At 33.4% G+C, this 15,219-nt stretch overlaps 4 protein-coding genes, 3 long non-coding RNA genes and 1 other non-coding gene across 10 annotated transcripts; 2 read left to right on the top strand and 6 right to left on the bottom strand.

The window, feature by feature from the left end:
* Positions 1-18: 18 nt before the first annotated feature.
* LOC105974287 (glucuronoxylan 4-O-methyltransferase 1) lies at positions 19-1,460 on the top strand. The gene has a single exon (XR_016030452.1). It is a non-coding gene; the product is annotated as a glucuronoxylan 4-O-methyltransferase 1 (transcript).
* A 383-nt stretch (positions 1,461-1,843) lies between these two features.
* Positions 1,844-3,317, top strand: LOC105974331 (zinc finger/BTB domain protein). Its single transcript, XM_012999411.2, has 3 exons — positions 1,844-2,180; positions 2,798-2,912; positions 3,116-3,317. Exons 1-3 carry the CDS (start codon positions 1,950-1,952, stop codon positions 3,187-3,189), a joined length of 420 nt encoding a protein of 139 aa, XP_012854865.1. The 5' UTR covers positions 1,844-1,949; the 3' UTR covers positions 3,190-3,317.
* A 74-nt stretch (positions 3,318-3,391) lies between these two features.
* Positions 3,392-5,392, bottom strand: LOC105974330 (uncharacterized). 3 transcript variants are annotated; one of them, XM_012999410.2, is made up of 6 exons: positions 5,190-5,392; positions 4,986-5,068; positions 4,710-4,857; positions 4,229-4,342; positions 3,937-4,143; positions 3,392-3,766 (listed from the first exon to the last, which is right to left on the bottom strand). In XM_012999410.2, exons 1-6 carry the CDS (start codon positions 5,268-5,270, stop codon positions 3,626-3,628), a joined length of 774 nt encoding a protein of 257 aa, XP_012854864.1. In that variant the 5' UTR covers positions 5,271-5,392; the 3' UTR covers positions 3,392-3,625. The 3 variants fall into 3 exon arrangements, with proteins under 3 accessions (XP_012854864.1, XP_088672083.1, XP_088672084.1); XM_088815957.1 differs by having other exon boundaries at positions 4,710-4,851; positions 5,190-5,351; XM_088815958.1 differs by having other exon boundaries at positions 3,476-3,794; positions 5,190-5,351.
* Positions 5,393-5,556: 164 nt separating this feature from the next.
* On the bottom strand, positions 5,557-6,204 carry LOC148772011 (uncharacterized). Its single transcript, XR_016030453.1, has 2 exons — positions 6,062-6,204; positions 5,557-5,967 (listed from the first exon to the last, which is right to left on the bottom strand). It is a non-coding gene; the product is annotated as an uncharacterized LOC148772011 (long non-coding RNA).
* Positions 6,205-7,168: 964 nt separating this feature from the next.
* Positions 7,169-8,618, bottom strand: LOC105974332 (uncharacterized). Its single transcript, XM_088815959.1, has 3 exons — positions 8,350-8,618; positions 8,146-8,231; positions 7,169-7,615 (listed from the first exon to the last, which is right to left on the bottom strand). Exons 1-3 carry the CDS (start codon positions 8,431-8,433, stop codon positions 7,474-7,476), a joined length of 312 nt encoding a protein of 103 aa, XP_088672085.1. The 5' UTR covers positions 8,434-8,618; the 3' UTR covers positions 7,169-7,473.
* Positions 8,619-8,776: 158 nt separating this feature from the next.
* On the bottom strand, positions 8,777-9,368 carry LOC148772010 (uncharacterized). The gene is made up of 2 exons (XR_016030451.1): positions 9,227-9,368; positions 8,777-9,135 (listed from the first exon to the last, which is right to left on the bottom strand). It is a non-coding gene; the product is annotated as an uncharacterized LOC148772010 (long non-coding RNA).
* Positions 9,369-10,791: 1,423 nt separating this feature from the next.
* On the bottom strand, positions 10,792-11,407 carry LOC148772009 (uncharacterized). Its single transcript, XR_016030450.1, has 2 exons — positions 11,260-11,407; positions 10,792-11,163 (listed from the first exon to the last, which is right to left on the bottom strand). It is a non-coding gene; the product is annotated as an uncharacterized LOC148772009 (long non-coding RNA).
* A 1,388-nt stretch (positions 11,408-12,795) lies between these two features.
* On the bottom strand, positions 12,796-14,810 carry LOC105974177 (GDSL-like Lipase/Acylhydrolase superfamily protein). The gene is made up of 5 exons (XM_088815954.1): positions 14,261-14,810; positions 14,062-14,183; positions 13,572-13,811; positions 13,247-13,496; positions 12,796-13,163 (listed from the first exon to the last, which is right to left on the bottom strand). Exons 1-5 carry the CDS (start codon positions 14,538-14,540, stop codon positions 12,943-12,945), a joined length of 1,113 nt encoding a protein of 370 aa, XP_088672080.1. The 5' UTR covers positions 14,541-14,810; the 3' UTR covers positions 12,796-12,942.
* Between the last annotated feature and the right edge of the window lie 409 nt (positions 14,811-15,219).

Here is a 15,219-nt window from a genome sequence, read left to right as displayed (position 1 = left end):
ACAAGAAAATTACCAGAATTACTACTACTACCAGAATTGTTCTTACAAGAGTGGTCTGAACTCTATCTTCCAGAAAAAGACATGAACGTGTGTGCCAACAACCTGAAATTTAATGCTAAACAATTTTCATATAATACTTGATAACCACTTTCAATAATATCCATCACACTGAACAAATAAAAAATAATATCCATCTTATTTGATTTGATATTACAACCTCAACACCACCTAATATCCCACCTAATCTTACTTTAAAAAATGTAAGAAAAAAAAAATGATCACCAAACAAGCTGGAAACAAACACCTTTGCTTAGTTTCAAAGTGAAGTTGACCTCCTTCAATCTTCCTGCCAAATTTCATCAACTATAACTCTCTGTCTTCAAATCTCCCCACATCCATCATATCACACTTACATCTCCTTTGTCATTTTATTACACACACTACTCAAAAAACCTGAAATCAAGAAAACATGAGAGCTAACAAGCCACAAAGCCCCTTCAATCTAAAGATAATCTTAATCTGCTTCTTCTTTCTCTTCCTTCTCTTCTTGATTCTCAGATCAACTTTCTCCTACTCCCAACAACAGAATAACTCAACCCCCCACACAGAGACACCAACAAACCCTAACCCTAAAGACTGCTCTTTTATTCCAACATGCACAAAAATCGCACCTTCACTAGCACACGCGCTCGTCCACTACGCAACACTGAACATCACCCCACAGCAAACCTTCAAAGAAATCTCCGTCTCCCTTAAAATCCTCGAGAAGAAATCACCCTGCAATTTCCTCGTATTCGGATTAGGGCACGACAGCCTCATGTGGACATCGCTCAACCACGGCGGCCGTACGGTATTCCTCGAAGAAGACAAGTCGTGGATCCAGCAAATCAACGTCCAAATCCCTTCACTCGAATCCTACCACGTCAATTACGATACGAAGGTGACGCAAGCCGACGAGCTCCTCGAAATCAGCGAGAGGGAAGAGTGCAGAACTGTGAGCGATCCGAGATTCTCCAAGTGCCAGCTGGCGCTGAAGGGATTGCCGAGTGAGATTTACGATATTGATTGGGATTTGATTATGGTGGATGCGCCCACAGGGTACTTCGATGGTGCTCCGGGGAGAATGAGCGCGATTTACACCGCCGGATTGATGGCGAGGAATAGGGAGAACGGGGAAACTGATGTGTTTGTGCATGATGTGGATAGAGTTGTAGAGGATAAATTCTCCAAGGCGTTGCTGTGTGAAGGTTATTTGAGAGAACAAGAAGGGCGAATTAGACATTTCACTATCCCAAGCCATAGGACTCGTTCGGCTAGACCATTTTGCCCCTAGGGAGAGACATTAGTTTCAAAATGGCTTTGTGGTTTTCTTTTTTTGTTTCATGTTATCATTTCTGTATTTTTTATTTTTTTTACAATTTTTTGTACTACGTATGAAATAAATATGATTCGAGAAGAAATTGGGATTCACGTACGAATAAACATTTATAAATTTTATGTATGGATCGATCGTATAATCAGTGACGGACGGATCCAGTTCACCAGAATCCAAAATTTTATTAGTCTTTAACAAGATTTATATAGTTTAATTAGCCTTAAAACTTTGTTGTAGTTCGATTTAAAAAACATACTGAACTAATTTGAATACGTATTTTCGTTAAATAAACAATGAAATAAAGCACGAGCTCGAGTTCGATTAGAAAGAAAAAATTTGACAAAAAATTGATAAGAAACTTGAAGGAATGTCCTATTATTCTATTGAAATTATAGGGGAGGTACTTGAGATTATACAAAGGCTGAGGGGGCGATTTGCAAAAAGACAAAGACGACGTCGTTTGGTCGTAGCTCTATCCCAGTAATTGGCTTTATTTTATCTTCTTCGTCCTCCAATTCTCCCCCATAGGGCCATAAACGCAGATAGGAAAAAGCTCAAAAATCAAGCCGAAATAATGGGGAAAACGAAGAAAGAGCTGCTGGCATCAGCACCATGGAGGGCGGGGCCAGAAGAAAGCGATGAGAAATTCAAAGATGCGAGAATGAAGGTGACGTCACAGCCGGGGGCAACACCCACTATGCACGTTCCTGGTAAGAAGAATTACTCCAACAACGGAGACCTCGGAGAAGACTCTCTCACTGAAATCGATCCTGAATTACGCTACAGCTTCCAGCGCAATTTCCAGGTGAATTAGGACAAAGCCCCAAATTTCCAATTCTCTTGTTTTTTTTTTTGTGTGTGTGTGTGCAAAAGTGTTCTATGTGTTTGTGTGTGCGCGTCGTTTTGTTTTACGTTGCTAATTTTGGTTTTACTTGTAGTTGTCAATGTTAAAGTGAGGATTACAGTTGACATGTGATTTTAACAATCTTTGAGACATGTGAATAAATTGATTTGGTGCTGCTTCTTTCTTGTTCAATTTAACCTTGTGAGAGATCAATTACTTCCACAACTCTATTTATTATCGACATGCTCGTCGTGGCTCTAAAATGCTTGAATTATTGACATTGATAGAGATGAGGCTTGAGGTCTTAAGTCGAGAGCTACCCGAACTTTATAGCGATTACTTGATAGCAGCTAAGGAAATCTTAAGAATCTTTCTTAATTTATGGTCATTTGATTACACCGTAAATGTTTTTCGTGTTTTTAGATTTGAATGATCGACCAGCTATATATCTACAAGAACTAAAGGGGAAGCAAAGAAACAAATGTGCTTGTGGACGTGACGTTTTATATTTATGTATGTCTTTGTTGTGTGCTGTTGATTATGCACGGTACTGATGTAGCTCTGTCGTGTTCGTGCAGTTTCTCCAACAAGTTTTTAGCATCGACACAGTTGTGAAACCTCTCCCACCTGTAATGGCGTACAATGTTTCTCGCAATTTGACCTTCTTCACTAGGATTTTCACACAGTTCTTTGGTAAGTTTGAACCCGTAATTTTGATGGCAGAAGTATTGTTTCCTTATCTACTCTCTTGCAGTTCATCTGTCGTCGGTGGAGCCTTCTTTCATGATATTTATTGTCGGAAAAGTTCAGTTGATATATGTTCGTTTTAGCTTATCTTATCGTATAATTGTTGTCCGTTTTCTTCTCCTTCTCACGAGTGGTGTTTGCTTGGACAGATCCTGATGGTATAGCAGATGCACAGAAGTCACTTGGATTGGGGCAGGAAGAAAAAGTTCGTAATGTCCGTTAATTTCAACAAGATTAGCAGTTTTTTTTCGTTGAATCGGGACTTTCTGTATTTGGTTAATGACTCAATGATACTATGGATTCAGATTTCAGGAATCAATATAATTGTTGGTATACTTTTGCCTTCTATTACCTGAATATGGTCAATTTGATTACATTTTTTTAGAGAATGAATCGTACATTTAAATACGAATTTGGATGAAATAGTAGTATAAATTTTGAAACTCATTTCATTCAAAGAGAATCTCAATTACAACTCGTAAGAGAATGACGATAACTATTACTAGAACTGTGTCGTAATCACATGAAAATCAACTTCTTTCTTGCAAGAGAAAAACTATACATTTTATAACCTTGTGCTTGGTGGTACTAATTCTACATTTGACATCCCAAATAAATATTAGAAGAAAAATGAAAAAAAAAGGACTTTTAACGAGTGCCTATTTAGGTGAACCACCGCGCCAGTAGCCCCAATTGCTCATTCCACATTCTGACAAAAACTTTTGATAGTCATCTTCGAGTTTAGTATTAGCATGAGATGCATCTTCGAAATTCACTTGTTCCTGGTCTTCATACAATGGCTGTAATGAAATTTTCGACCAGCAAGAACTATTAGAATATAAATATTCATTCAATCTACTCAGCAAAATCAACAAATAAACATAGATACATATATCTAAAACATAGGATATTCATATGTAAGAAATACTACAACACGAGAGAATTTGAATGAATGCAGTTTGTTACTTACATGAGAATTATCTGGCTCAGATTCAGCATCCAGAACATTTTTCCATCTCGGGCTATTATGTGACTTATTATGGTGTTGCACTCCATATTTATTTGAAGCTTTATGTCTCGGATTTCTCAAAACTCTATTTCGAAAAGTGCCGATAATGCAGCTGATGCAAAACGCCATCAGAGGAACCAGAACTAGAAAAGAACCACCCGCTTTAGCCTGAATTGCAAATAAACTTTCAATACAGAATATTCATTAAAAAACAATACACTATTATTGGGAAAATTCAGAGGAGGGTGCTTACTACAAGTGGTAATTGATGGGATGATAACAAATAGAAGATCTGATTCGGTTGTTTGCTAACAGTTGTATTAGACAATTGATGATGTTCGTGCAATTTAGTTCCTTCCAAGTTGCACTGACAGGAAATATATAGACAAAAATCAGCACAAAATAATTTTTAAGTCGACGAAATTGAACCAAAGTAGATGTAAGCAAGAACATTTGATAATCACAAAAATCTCCGACATTTGATCCAATTCATCCGTTTCTGTTTAATGCTTAATATACAAACCAAGCAGCAAGAAATCAAGCCAGTTATATGAACTACAAACATAGAAAACATAAATCAGATTTTCTCAAGTATGGGCATTGAAAGTCAAGAAGCTTAAAGATATAACACGGAACAAAATTCTCGATAATCTAATCTAGCTAGAATCACCGTATATTGTTCATAGGTCTTCATCCTGAAAAGCAATCAAGAAATAGTTAATCAAGTGGCTCACCACTCGAGCGCTATTACGATTTTGCCCATCGGAAACCAAATCAACATCAGCCATCTCCTTATCATTAGCAGCAGCAGAAAGACAGCAATTTTCAATAATCGACACTCCATACAATTTCGAAATGGAAGTTAGGGTTTCACCTCTATCACTGTGTGAAACAACAAAACCCCCAATTAAGCAAAATCAACAAATCATTTCCAAACAACAACAACTCAATTAGGTTTGCTACAAAACATAATTTAGTATAAACAAATGAAAATTAAATCTATTAATTACTCTTTAACCACATGGTTTGCGCTTTCCTTGTTCATCATGCCTTGCCCCTTCCGAGATATCCTTTCAATTTCAAGCTTCCATTGCTGTGTATAAATAAACCCACAGTATAATTATCAGCTCAGATCCTCATTAATTTCTTAGGAAACAGCAAAATGTATGAATTTGAGAGGAAAAAACAACATCTTTACACTTAATTTAGAGTACCTGAAAATGCTGGAGAGAAGAAGGAGAAGAAGAAGTGAAAATGGCGGTTGGAAGAGAAGATTGGCTGAGCTTCAGTTCCATTGACCATTATTTAATTTTCCTTTTTTTTTTTTTTTTCTTTTCATCGGAATCATAAATTAGAGATCCCACACTCTCTGATGACGCTATTATTGTCCATATGAAAGTGACGCAATGTATCGGGCCTTCTTTTTCGGCCCATTAATTTTATAAGGCTATTTATAAGCCCATTAACTATAATGCGGGCCTAATTGGTTTCGCAAAACGAATCAGCAGTCCACGTGGCGGATGCTAGTCCAGGTGGAATTGGACGATAAGACTCATAAATTAACCGAATATCCAGCTGGAATTTTAAAATTGATAACCAAATTATCCTTGAACATAAATATTTATTTTTGCAATTAAAATTCATCACTGAACGGGATGGAGGTTTACAAAACACTACCTACCTATCCATACAGTTGGAAGTTGGGACGAAAATCCCATTATTGGAAACAAAAGCTGAATTAATTATTTCTTAAAACATTAATTAATTAGTTATTATTTTGTTAATTAATTAATTATGTTGTTCAATTGGAGCCACAAACAATCTCAAAAGAGCATTTGCTTCGATTCTTGCCAACATTAACACAGTGAATATTTCTTGGCATCAAACTTGCTGGATAGCGTCCCGCCACTGCAAAGAAACAATCTTCATCTCCTTTTGCACCACATGAACCTGCCCTCTTTATATCTGGAGCTGGGCAATATTTCAATTCTCCTAAATAAAAATAAAATAAAATACATTATTAAATCATTTAATCAAATACTAAATACAATTAAGAAAAATTAAAAAAAAAATCCAAAGTATTTACCTAGAGATGGAGCAATTAGACCAAGTAAAACAGCTACTAAACACATGATGGAGATCATAGAAATGTTCTTCATCTTCTTGATTTTTTTTTTGTTATTTAATTATATTTTATAATGGGTTTTGAAGATAATAGGAATTGTGTGTATCCAAGACTTGGGAAGAAGCCTTTATATAGTGTTTTTAAATATTTTTTAAATAAAAAAATTGTATTTTATTTTTTTAAGGTAAGGTATAAATGAAACTGATTTGCCTTCCAAGATCAGGATATTTTGGTAACAATTCTAATGATACGTATCATATGATAAGAGTATACTATTTTTGTAGTTGATGATATTGGAAATCATTTCTATTTATTACATTTAATTACTAGCATTGTAACATTGGGATTATTACGTTAACACTCACAAATTACTTTCCATGTTTTAATTGTTTATAAAGTCGAATTTCCATGGATTTATTTTCGATATTCATATATTATACTATAATAAGTTGGTGATGCATGTTGATTGTAGTTAAATTTGGATAGATTGCAATAAAATATAAATAAAAATTGATTGTAGTACCTTAAAAAAAATACGAATAATTAATGGAGTGGTAAATATAAAATCATCTCTATACTAAATTATATATAGCAACATAAGATTCAAAGGGATCTATAATATTTTAATATGTCCTAGTAATGTAAACCATAAATTTGAACTGGTGAAATTTTGTTTGCAGATCTTTATAGATGCATGTCACGTTTATTTATTTTGCTTTTAGTAGTTATAATCCATGTCTATACAAGAATTATAATTACAATATACTGTACTACTATAGTTTTTTTTCTGCAAAAGACTGAAAGAGGATTACTAATATAATTTAAAACTATATATGTGGGCCTTGTTGTTCCAAGACTGATTATCCAAATAACTAGGGGTAAATTACAACCACCTACTTGAAGTACGGTCAAATTACGAAAAAAATCTCTAATGTTTGATTAATTACAACTGCCCCCTTATAAATTATGAATCCTCCTACACGTCCATCCTTATGATGTTGAATTCAACATAATCTTTTTAATTCCGTGGAATATTCTCTAGTTTGTACTCGTTTTGTGCAAAAATGCAGCTTCAGATGCACCATAATATATATACAAGTCGAAAAACACATCCTGCTTCAAAATGTGGAGCTCGAATTGGATAAAACAGAGACAAAATTGAGAATATTCCATATAATCTAGAATATTATACTCAATCCTGCTTCAAAATCTAGATTTTATCAAGTACTGGCATAAAAGTGAAGAAGCTTTATAAAGATATAACACGGAACAAAATTCTCGATAATCTAATCTATGCTAGAATCACTGTATTTTGTTCATAGGTCTTCATCATGATAAGCAATCAAGAAATAGTTAATCAAGTGGCTCACCAGTCAACCGCTATTGCGATTTTGCCCATCTGAAACCAAATCAACATCAACCATCTCCTTATTATTAGCAGCAGAAAGATAGTAATTTTCAACAGTCGACACTTCATACAATTTCGAAATGAAAGTTAGGGTTTCACCTATGTCACTGTGTGAAACAACAAAAAAACCCCAATTAAGCAAAATCAACAAATCATTTCCAAACAACAACTCAATTAGGTTTGCTACAAAACATAATTTAGTATAAACAAATGAAAATTTAAATTTATTAATTACTCTTTAACCACATTGATATGCATAATTGGTCCAACCCAATGGACCTACAAATTATTTACTTACTGAGCCATGAGCCCAATATCGAAGACCACTATCACCGAGGCCCAATCACTTTCAAGTAAGGTTTGAGCCCGACAATCTCAACTAAGCTATAAATAAATGTTTGAACTCATTCTTTAAGGTACGTCCTATTAACTGAGCAATACTATAATATGTATTCTCTGGACTATTTCCACTATCCGCACGTCTGACTTGAGTGTCGGATGGGTTTCCGCCGGATCAACCCCGACCTAGTTTATGTGTTATGTGATCGCAGGTATCTCAAGGTCATCAAGTTCGTGAGCCAGTAATCCACTCTGCTCTTCCAGATCATCCTACTTCAACACTCTAAGGTGATCTAACTTTAGCATCATCACACATGGTTTGCGTTCCTTGCTAATCATGCCTTGCCCCTTCCGAGATATCCTATCAATTTCAAGCTTCCATTGCTGTTTATAAATAAACCCACCGTATAATTATCAGCTCAGATCCTCATTAACTTCTTAGGAAACAACAAAATGTATGAATTCGAGAGAAAAATCAACATCTTTACACTTAATTGAGTACCTGAAAATGCTGGAGAGAAGAAGCAGAAGAAGAAGAAGTGAAAATGGCGGTTGGAAGAGAAGATTGGCTAAGCTTCAGTTCCATTGACCATTATTTAATTTTCCTTTTTTTTTTCTTTTTCATCGGAATCATAAATTAAGAGATCTCATCCCACACTCTCTCATGAAGCTATTATTGTACAATGAAAGTGACGCAATGTATCGGGCCTTATTATTTAGGCCCGTTAATTTTGTAAGTCTATTTCTCAGCCCATTAACTATATATGCGGGCCTTATTGGTTTCCCTAACTGAATCAGCAGTCCACGTGGCGGATGCTAGTGGGGCATCACATAGCCAGGTGGAATTGGACGATTTAAAGACTCATAAAATTTACCGAATATCCAGCTGGAATTTTAAAATTGAAATGATCAATAGTATAAGTGCTAAATTAATAACCAAATTATCCTTTAACATAATTTATTTTTCAATGGGATGGACGTTAACAAAACACTACCTACCAACCCATACAAGTTGGGACGAAAATCCCATTATTGGAAACAAACGCTAAATTAATTAATTTCTTAAAACATTAATGAATAAATAATGTTTTGTTGAAATGGAGCTAAGCACAAAGAATCTCAAAAGAGCATTTGCTTCGATTTTTGCCAACATCAACACATCGAATATTTCTTGGCCTAAGGCTAGCTGGATAGTGTGCCAACACTGCAAAGAAACAAGCTTCATATCCATGTGCACCACACGAACGTGTCCTCTTTATATCTGGACCTGGGCAATATTTCAACTCTCCTACATAAAATAAAATTATTAAATCATTAAATCAAAAGTATTAAATGCAATTAAGAAAAAATAAAAATAAAAATCGAAAGTATTTATTTACCTAGAGATGGAATAATTAGACCAAGTAAAACAGCTACTAAACACATGATGGAGATCATAGAAAAGTTCTTCATCTTCTTGATTTTTTTATTTTTTTTTTTGTTATTTAATTATATTTTATAATGGGTTTTGAAGATAATAGGAATTGTGTGTATCCCAAGACTTGGGAACAAGCCTTTATATAGGGTTTTTTTTTAATATTTTTAAATATTTTCAAAATAAAAAAATTGTATTTTTTTAAGGGAAGGTATAAATGAAACCAATATACCTTCCAAGATCAGGATATTTTGGTAACAATTCTAATGATACGTATCATATGATAAGAGTATACTATTTTTGTAGTTGATGATATTGGAAATCATTTCTATTTATTACATTTAATTACTAGCATTGTAACATTGGGATTATTACGTTAACACTCACAAATTACTTTCCATGTTTTAATTGTTTATAAAGTCGAATTTCCATGGATTTATTTTCGATATTCATATATTATACTATAATAAGTTGGTGATGCATGTTGATTGTAGTTAAATTTGGATAGATTGCAATAAAATATAAATAAAAATTGATTGTAGTACCTTAAAAAAAATACGAATAATTAATGGAGTAGTAAATATAAAATCATCTCTATACTAAATTATATATAGCAACATAAGATTTAGAGGGATCTATAATATTTTAATATGCCCTAAACCGTAAATTTAATTTGAACTACTGAAATTTTGTTTGCAGATCTTTGTAGATGCATATCATATTTATTTATTTTGCTTTTAGAAGTTATAATCCATGTCTATACAAGAATTATAATTACAATATACCATTAATACTATAGTTTTTTCTCCAAAAGAGGATTAATAATATAATTTAAGTTGTTTATAAGCTAAAAATTAAGACAAGGTTCAAAATTGTAATACAATGACAAATCAACATATATAATTTGCTGGATAAATGCTCCTACAACTCATGACTTCTTCCCTCACAAACTACAAATGAAAATTTGAAGGCTGATATGATAATCACACAGAAATAATTAAGGCAATGTTTGGATGTGTGATCAAAGGCTAACAAGTTCTTGTACGTTGAAGGGATAAACCCCATTCTTGTTTCCATTAAAAGCCATCCGTCCAAACAAGACGTTAACAGCTTCGGTCGGGTGAAACGCATCCCAAAATATATACTGGTTCCCATCGGGACATGGTATTTTAAATGGTAGAATTTGATAAAACGGGGACAAAATTGAGAATATTCCATATAATCTAGAAGATTCTACTAAATTTGACACCTCAAGGTCAAAGATGGACGTGTAAGAAAATTTATAGTCGAGGTCAGGGTGGATGGACGTGTAAGAAAATTTATAGTCGAGGTCAGGGTGATTGTTATTATCCAAACATGATGGAGTTTTTCGTAATTTTGATCATACCTTGTAATTTATCCAATAATTAGAGAAACCAAAACGAATCAGCATTTCACGTGGCGGATGCTACGAGGTATCACATAGCCAGGTGGAATTGGACGATAAATTAACCGAATATCCAGCTGGAATTTTAAAATTAATCAACCAAATTTTCATTTAACATAATTTTTTTTATTCATCACTCAATGGGATGGAGGTTTACAACACACTGCCTACCTACCCATACAGTTGGGACGAAAATCCCATTATTGGAAACAAACACTGAACTAATTAATTAATTAATTTCTAAAAACATTAATTAATTAATTATTATTATTTTATTAATTAATTATGTTCTTAGTCACAAATAATCTCAAAAGAGCATTTGCTTTGATTCTTGCCAACATCAACACAGTGAATCTTTGTTGGCATCTTACTTGCTGGATAGCGTCCCAACACTGTTAAGAAACAATCTTGAGTTCCATCTGCACCACATGAACCTGCTCTCGGTATATCTGGTGCTGGGCAATATTTCAATTCTCCTAAATAAAAAAATAAAAAAATATTAAATCATTAAATCGAATATTAAACACAATTAAGAAAAATTAAAAAAAAAAAAATCGAAAGCATTTATTTACCTAGAGATGGAGTAATTAGACCAAGTAAAACAGCCACTAAACACATGATGGAGATCATAGAAAAGTTCTTCATCTTCTTGATTTTTTTTTTTTTTTGTTATTTAATTATAATTTATAATGGGTTTTGATGATAATAGGAATTGTGTGTATCCATGACTTGGGAACAAGCCTTTATATAGGGTTTTTAAATATTTTTTTTTTTTAAAAAATTGTATTTTTTTTAAGGTAAGGTATAAATAATAAATGTAAACCGATTTACCTTCCAATATCAGGAAATGTTGGTAACAATTTTAATGACACGTGTCATATAAAAGAGTATACTATTTTTGTAGTTACCAAATAAATTTATAACTGTTAATGATATTGGATATCATTTCTATTTATCTTATACATTTAATTACTAGCACTGTAAATTTGGGATTATTACATTAACACTTATTTTCCATGTTTTAATTGTTTATAAAGTCGAATTTCCATGGATTAAATATGGTTATTTATAATATTCATATATTATTATACTATAATAAGTTGGTGATGCATGTTGATTGTAGTTGAATTTGGATAGACTTGCAATAAAATATAAATAAAAATTGATTGTTACCTTAAAAAATACGAATAATTAATGGAGCAGTAAATATAAAAACATATATATACTAAATTATATATAGCAATTTGGGTTCATCAATCTGAAACTAGAAAAAAAACACCCTTTGACTGTCCATTTTTTTCTTAACAATATGTAAGATCACAAATTATTGATCAAATCTTATATAATCTATTAAAATTATTTCATAAGGTATAGATTTGCACTTTCATACCCTATATTTGGACTTTGCTAGGGTATTATGTGAAATTTATCAAAGTATTTCGACTTTGCTAGGGTATTCTGTGAAACAATTTTGTAACCTCGTTACTGTTGTGGCGACACAGACATTTTTATTGTACGGATCTCGGAAGAAGTCATCCGTCATTGAAAGGGAATATAGTCTCGAAGAAAGTACAAGAAAGTGCAAATAGAGGAATATGCGTGAAGAAACAAAACGTTCGAGCTGTGTACAAGAACGACATAAAATTTAAAGGAGTTTGTAATATTTTAATAAGTCCTAGTAATGTAAACTGTAACTTCGAACTAGTGAAATCTTGTTTTCAGATCGATCTCGTGGATGTAGGTCGCGTTTGTTCTTCTGAACCGCATTTTTTTCTTGTTTTATTAATTTTGTTATTAGTAGTTATAATTTATGTTTATCACCGCTGATTTTACCACAAACAAATTTTCAAGAAATTTGTCACGAATATCACACCATTAATACTACAAGGCCTCGTTTGGTTGTCGAAATATATATTATTTGACATTCGATGATCCAATAAAAAAGACATACCTAAAAACCTAGATAAGCAAGTTATTGAGGATAACAAATATTAAAAAGTCTTATTATTTAGTTAACCATTGCTAATCTCCCCAACCAGACGAGGCCTAATTCTTTTCTCCGAAAGAGGATTAATAAATATAATTTAAGTTGTTTATAAGCTAAAAAATAAGACAAGGTTCAAAATTATAATAGAATGACAAATTAAACTTGTTCTAAAACAGCAGAAAAATCAACATTTGCTGGATAAATTCTCCTACAACTCATCATGACTTCCCTTCACAAACTACAAATAAGGCCATGTTTGGATGTGAGATCAAAGACTAGCAAGTTCTTGTACATTGAAGGGATAAACCTCATCCTTGTTGCCACTAAAAGCCCTCCGTCCAAACAAGACGTTAACAGCTTCGGTCGGGTGAAACGCATCCCAGAATATATAACGGTTCCTATCGGGACACGGTACTTGAAATGGTAGACAAGTTATCTGCCCTCTGTTTCTCCCTATTCCACAGCATCCCCGGTTCACTACACTGAATCCTACATTAATATATATTTATTTTCAATATTCATTTTTCGAAGAAAAAAAAAAAGATTAAATGGAGGTATAGTAATTAAAATACCATATGATCTGGCATTAGCAAGAAGATCCTGGAACAAGTTACGAACGTCGATGTAAGAGAATTTAGCGCCGGGGAGATTAGTGCTGAGGTTGTTAATCATCATCTTAGTGTTTGCATTAAACGGTGTTATTAGTTGATTAACTTCCTGCGAGCAGACGCCGTTGTTGCTTTGAGCAAGAATGCTTGGTATACACCCCATTAAACCTAGCCCTGCTATCACAAATTTCCTTGCTCCAAGATTGTACAACCTCTGCAATAAACATAACATTAATTAATTATGACATCATAAATATATGAATTTAATTAATGATCGAAACTAACTTACGGTGAGTTGTTGGGAGTATTGTTGGACTAGAAGATCGGCATACTGTTGAGGATTGTATTGATTCTTGGTGTCGTAATTAGGCATGAGGTAATTGTTGAGATAATCGTTGCTTCCCATTCCGACGAAGAAGATGCATTTCGATAGTGCCTGTGCCACGTCAGGTGCGCCGAGGCTGTCTGTGATTTGATCTAGAGTGTTCTCGAAGTTCTTGATTTGCTGGTTGAATGGAATTCTACTAACCTGCACATAAATAAATCGAAATTTTCCGACGAAAAAGATGTAAACAAGTCAAATTTCTATTTCAATGTGAATAATGCACCAACTACTAATTATGAATATATCTATTTATCGGAACTCTGTTACATACATTAATTATTAAACAAATATAAAAACATAAAAAAAAAAAAAAAACTCTTATAATTAAAAATAGGATATAGACTTAAATGAGATTAGAGAAAAAATAGCTATATCTAAAAAAAAAGAAACTTACAAAGTTTCTGCCAGTGTTATCAAGAATACCAGCAGCAGCAGAAGCATAATTAACACCGTAACGCATTTGTTCACCGGAAGCTTCCGAAAAAGCAGGAAGAAGGGGTAGTCCAAGCAATTCAGCTGTAAGTGTTCAATTAATTATTAATCAAAATTAGTTTATTAATTAAAGAAAAAAAGAAAAAAATATGAGTACGTACCAATGGTGTCAACCATGGTGTAGCCATTGGAGAATCTACCGGTAGGGCCAGCTTTGAAGTCAATGCCATAAGGGAAATAGTTAGCCTTAGCAAAAGAAGGCAAATCATTGTTATTACCATTATCTATCAATGAATCTCCAAATACAAACATTGCAGGAACCAATGCTCTTCTTCCACCACTTACTCCCACCTCACCATCTTCTTGACCACTTGCACTCATAACCAACAAAAAACCCACAAAAATCCAACCATAAAACCCCATCTTCTTATTACCACCCATTTTCTTTATGCAGTGTGTGTAGTTAAAGTGTGTGAAAGTGTGTGTGAGTGTGTGAAAAGATGAGGAGGGGTTTTAAGGAGGGTGGCAGAAAGGTTTAATAGGAGGAGGGAGAAGTGGTGGTGGTGGTGGTTGGGGTGGAGTAAATATGGTCACCTGTATAGTGTTTCTTCTACTAATTAATACATGCATACATGTAGTAATAATTTCTGAGTTGTGGTGGTTGTTTTCTTTTTTAATTTCCCCCCACTCACTATTTTTTACTGTCTTTTTTTAATAATTTTTTTGGGTAATTTTTTTTTTCTCTTTGTTTGTGTACTGTACTCATTTGGCTAAAAAGAAATTAATCAAATTAGCCTAATTTTTTGAGCCATTCAACATGAAGATTTCCTGGAAGAGCAAATGGAATCATTTTCCTATGATTTTATCAACATTTTTTTCCAAATCAGTAAGACTAAACCTCATAATGTATATGCCATTTTCTTTCAATTATGGCTGAAAATTAAATTAAATTACTCGATTAAGGCTGGTTCACACGTGCCCCTATAGTTTGAGGAGACTTTTTACTAGTGATAAATATATTATTTATTATTAGATTAAGAGATTAGAGAGAAATTTACTCTACAGATGAGTGCTAAGCTGTTTTCACTACCCAGTTCATTGTGTAATAATTAATACCGGG

Source organism: Erythranthe guttata, chromosome 3, assembly GCF_056151865.1.
Source record: "Erythranthe guttata isolate IM_541 chromosome 3, IM_541, whole genome shotgun sequence".
Classification (NCBI taxonomy): Eukaryota; Viridiplantae; Streptophyta; class Magnoliopsida; order Lamiales; family Phrymaceae; genus Erythranthe; species Erythranthe guttata.
The sequence above is the reverse complement of the archived record's forward strand: the minus strand, read 5'-3'. Positions and strand labels throughout refer to the sequence as shown.

What these genes read in the sequence shown, in the direction of transcription:
- LOC105974331 (XM_012999411.2), top strand. Translation starts at nt 1,950, where the DNA reads ATGGGGAAAACGAAGAAAGAGCTGCTGGCATCAGCACCATGGAGGGCG. An exon ending in GCTTCCAGCGCAATTTCCAG is followed by an intron (nt 2,181 to 2,797) that starts GTGAATTAGGAC and finishes GTGTTCGTGCAG; the next exon opens with TTTCTCCAACAAGTTTTTAG. An exon ending in GATTTTCACACAGTTCTTTG is followed by an intron (nt 2,913 to 3,115) that starts GTAAGTTTGAAC and finishes TTGCTTGGACAG; the next exon opens with ATCCTGATGGTATAGCAGAT.
- LOC105974177 (XM_088815954.1), bottom strand. Translation starts at nt 14,540, where the DNA reads ATGGGTGGTAATAAGAAGATGGGGTTTTATGGTTGGATTTTTGTGGGT. An exon ending in ATAACACTGGCAGAAACTTT is followed by an intron (nt 13,812 to 14,061) that starts GTAAGTTTCTTT and finishes ATTTATGTGCAG; the next exon opens with GTTAGTAGAATTCCATTCAA. An exon ending in TGCTAATGCCAGATCATATG is followed by an intron (nt 13,164 to 13,246) that starts GTATTTTAATTA and finishes ATATTAATGTAG; the next exon opens with GATTCAGTGTAGTGAACCGG.
- LOC105974330 (XM_012999410.2), bottom strand. Translation starts at nt 5,270, where the DNA reads ATGGAACTGAAGCTCAGCCAATCTTCTCTTCCAACCGCCATTTTCACT. An exon ending in CTTCTCTCCAGCATTTTCAG is followed by an intron (nt 5,069 to 5,189) that starts GTACTCTAAATT and finishes ATTTATACACAG; the next exon opens with CAATGGAAGCTTGAAATTGA. An exon ending in CTGAGCCAGATAATTCTCAT is followed by an intron (nt 3,767 to 3,936) that starts GTAAGTAACAAA and finishes ATTTCATTACAG; the next exon opens with CCATTGTATGAAGACCAGGA.
- LOC105974332 (XM_088815959.1), bottom strand. Translation starts at nt 8,433, where the DNA reads ATGGAACTGAAGCTTAGCCAATCTTCTCTTCCAACCGCCATTTTCACT. An exon ending in CTTCTCTCCAGCATTTTCAG is followed by an intron (nt 8,232 to 8,349) that starts GTACTCAATTAA and finishes ATTTATAAACAG; the next exon opens with CAATGGAAGCTTGAAATTGA. An exon ending in CCATGTGTGATGATGCTAAA is followed by an intron (nt 7,616 to 8,145) that starts GTTAGATCACCT and finishes TGTTTCACACAG; the next exon opens with TGACATAGGTGAAACCCTAA.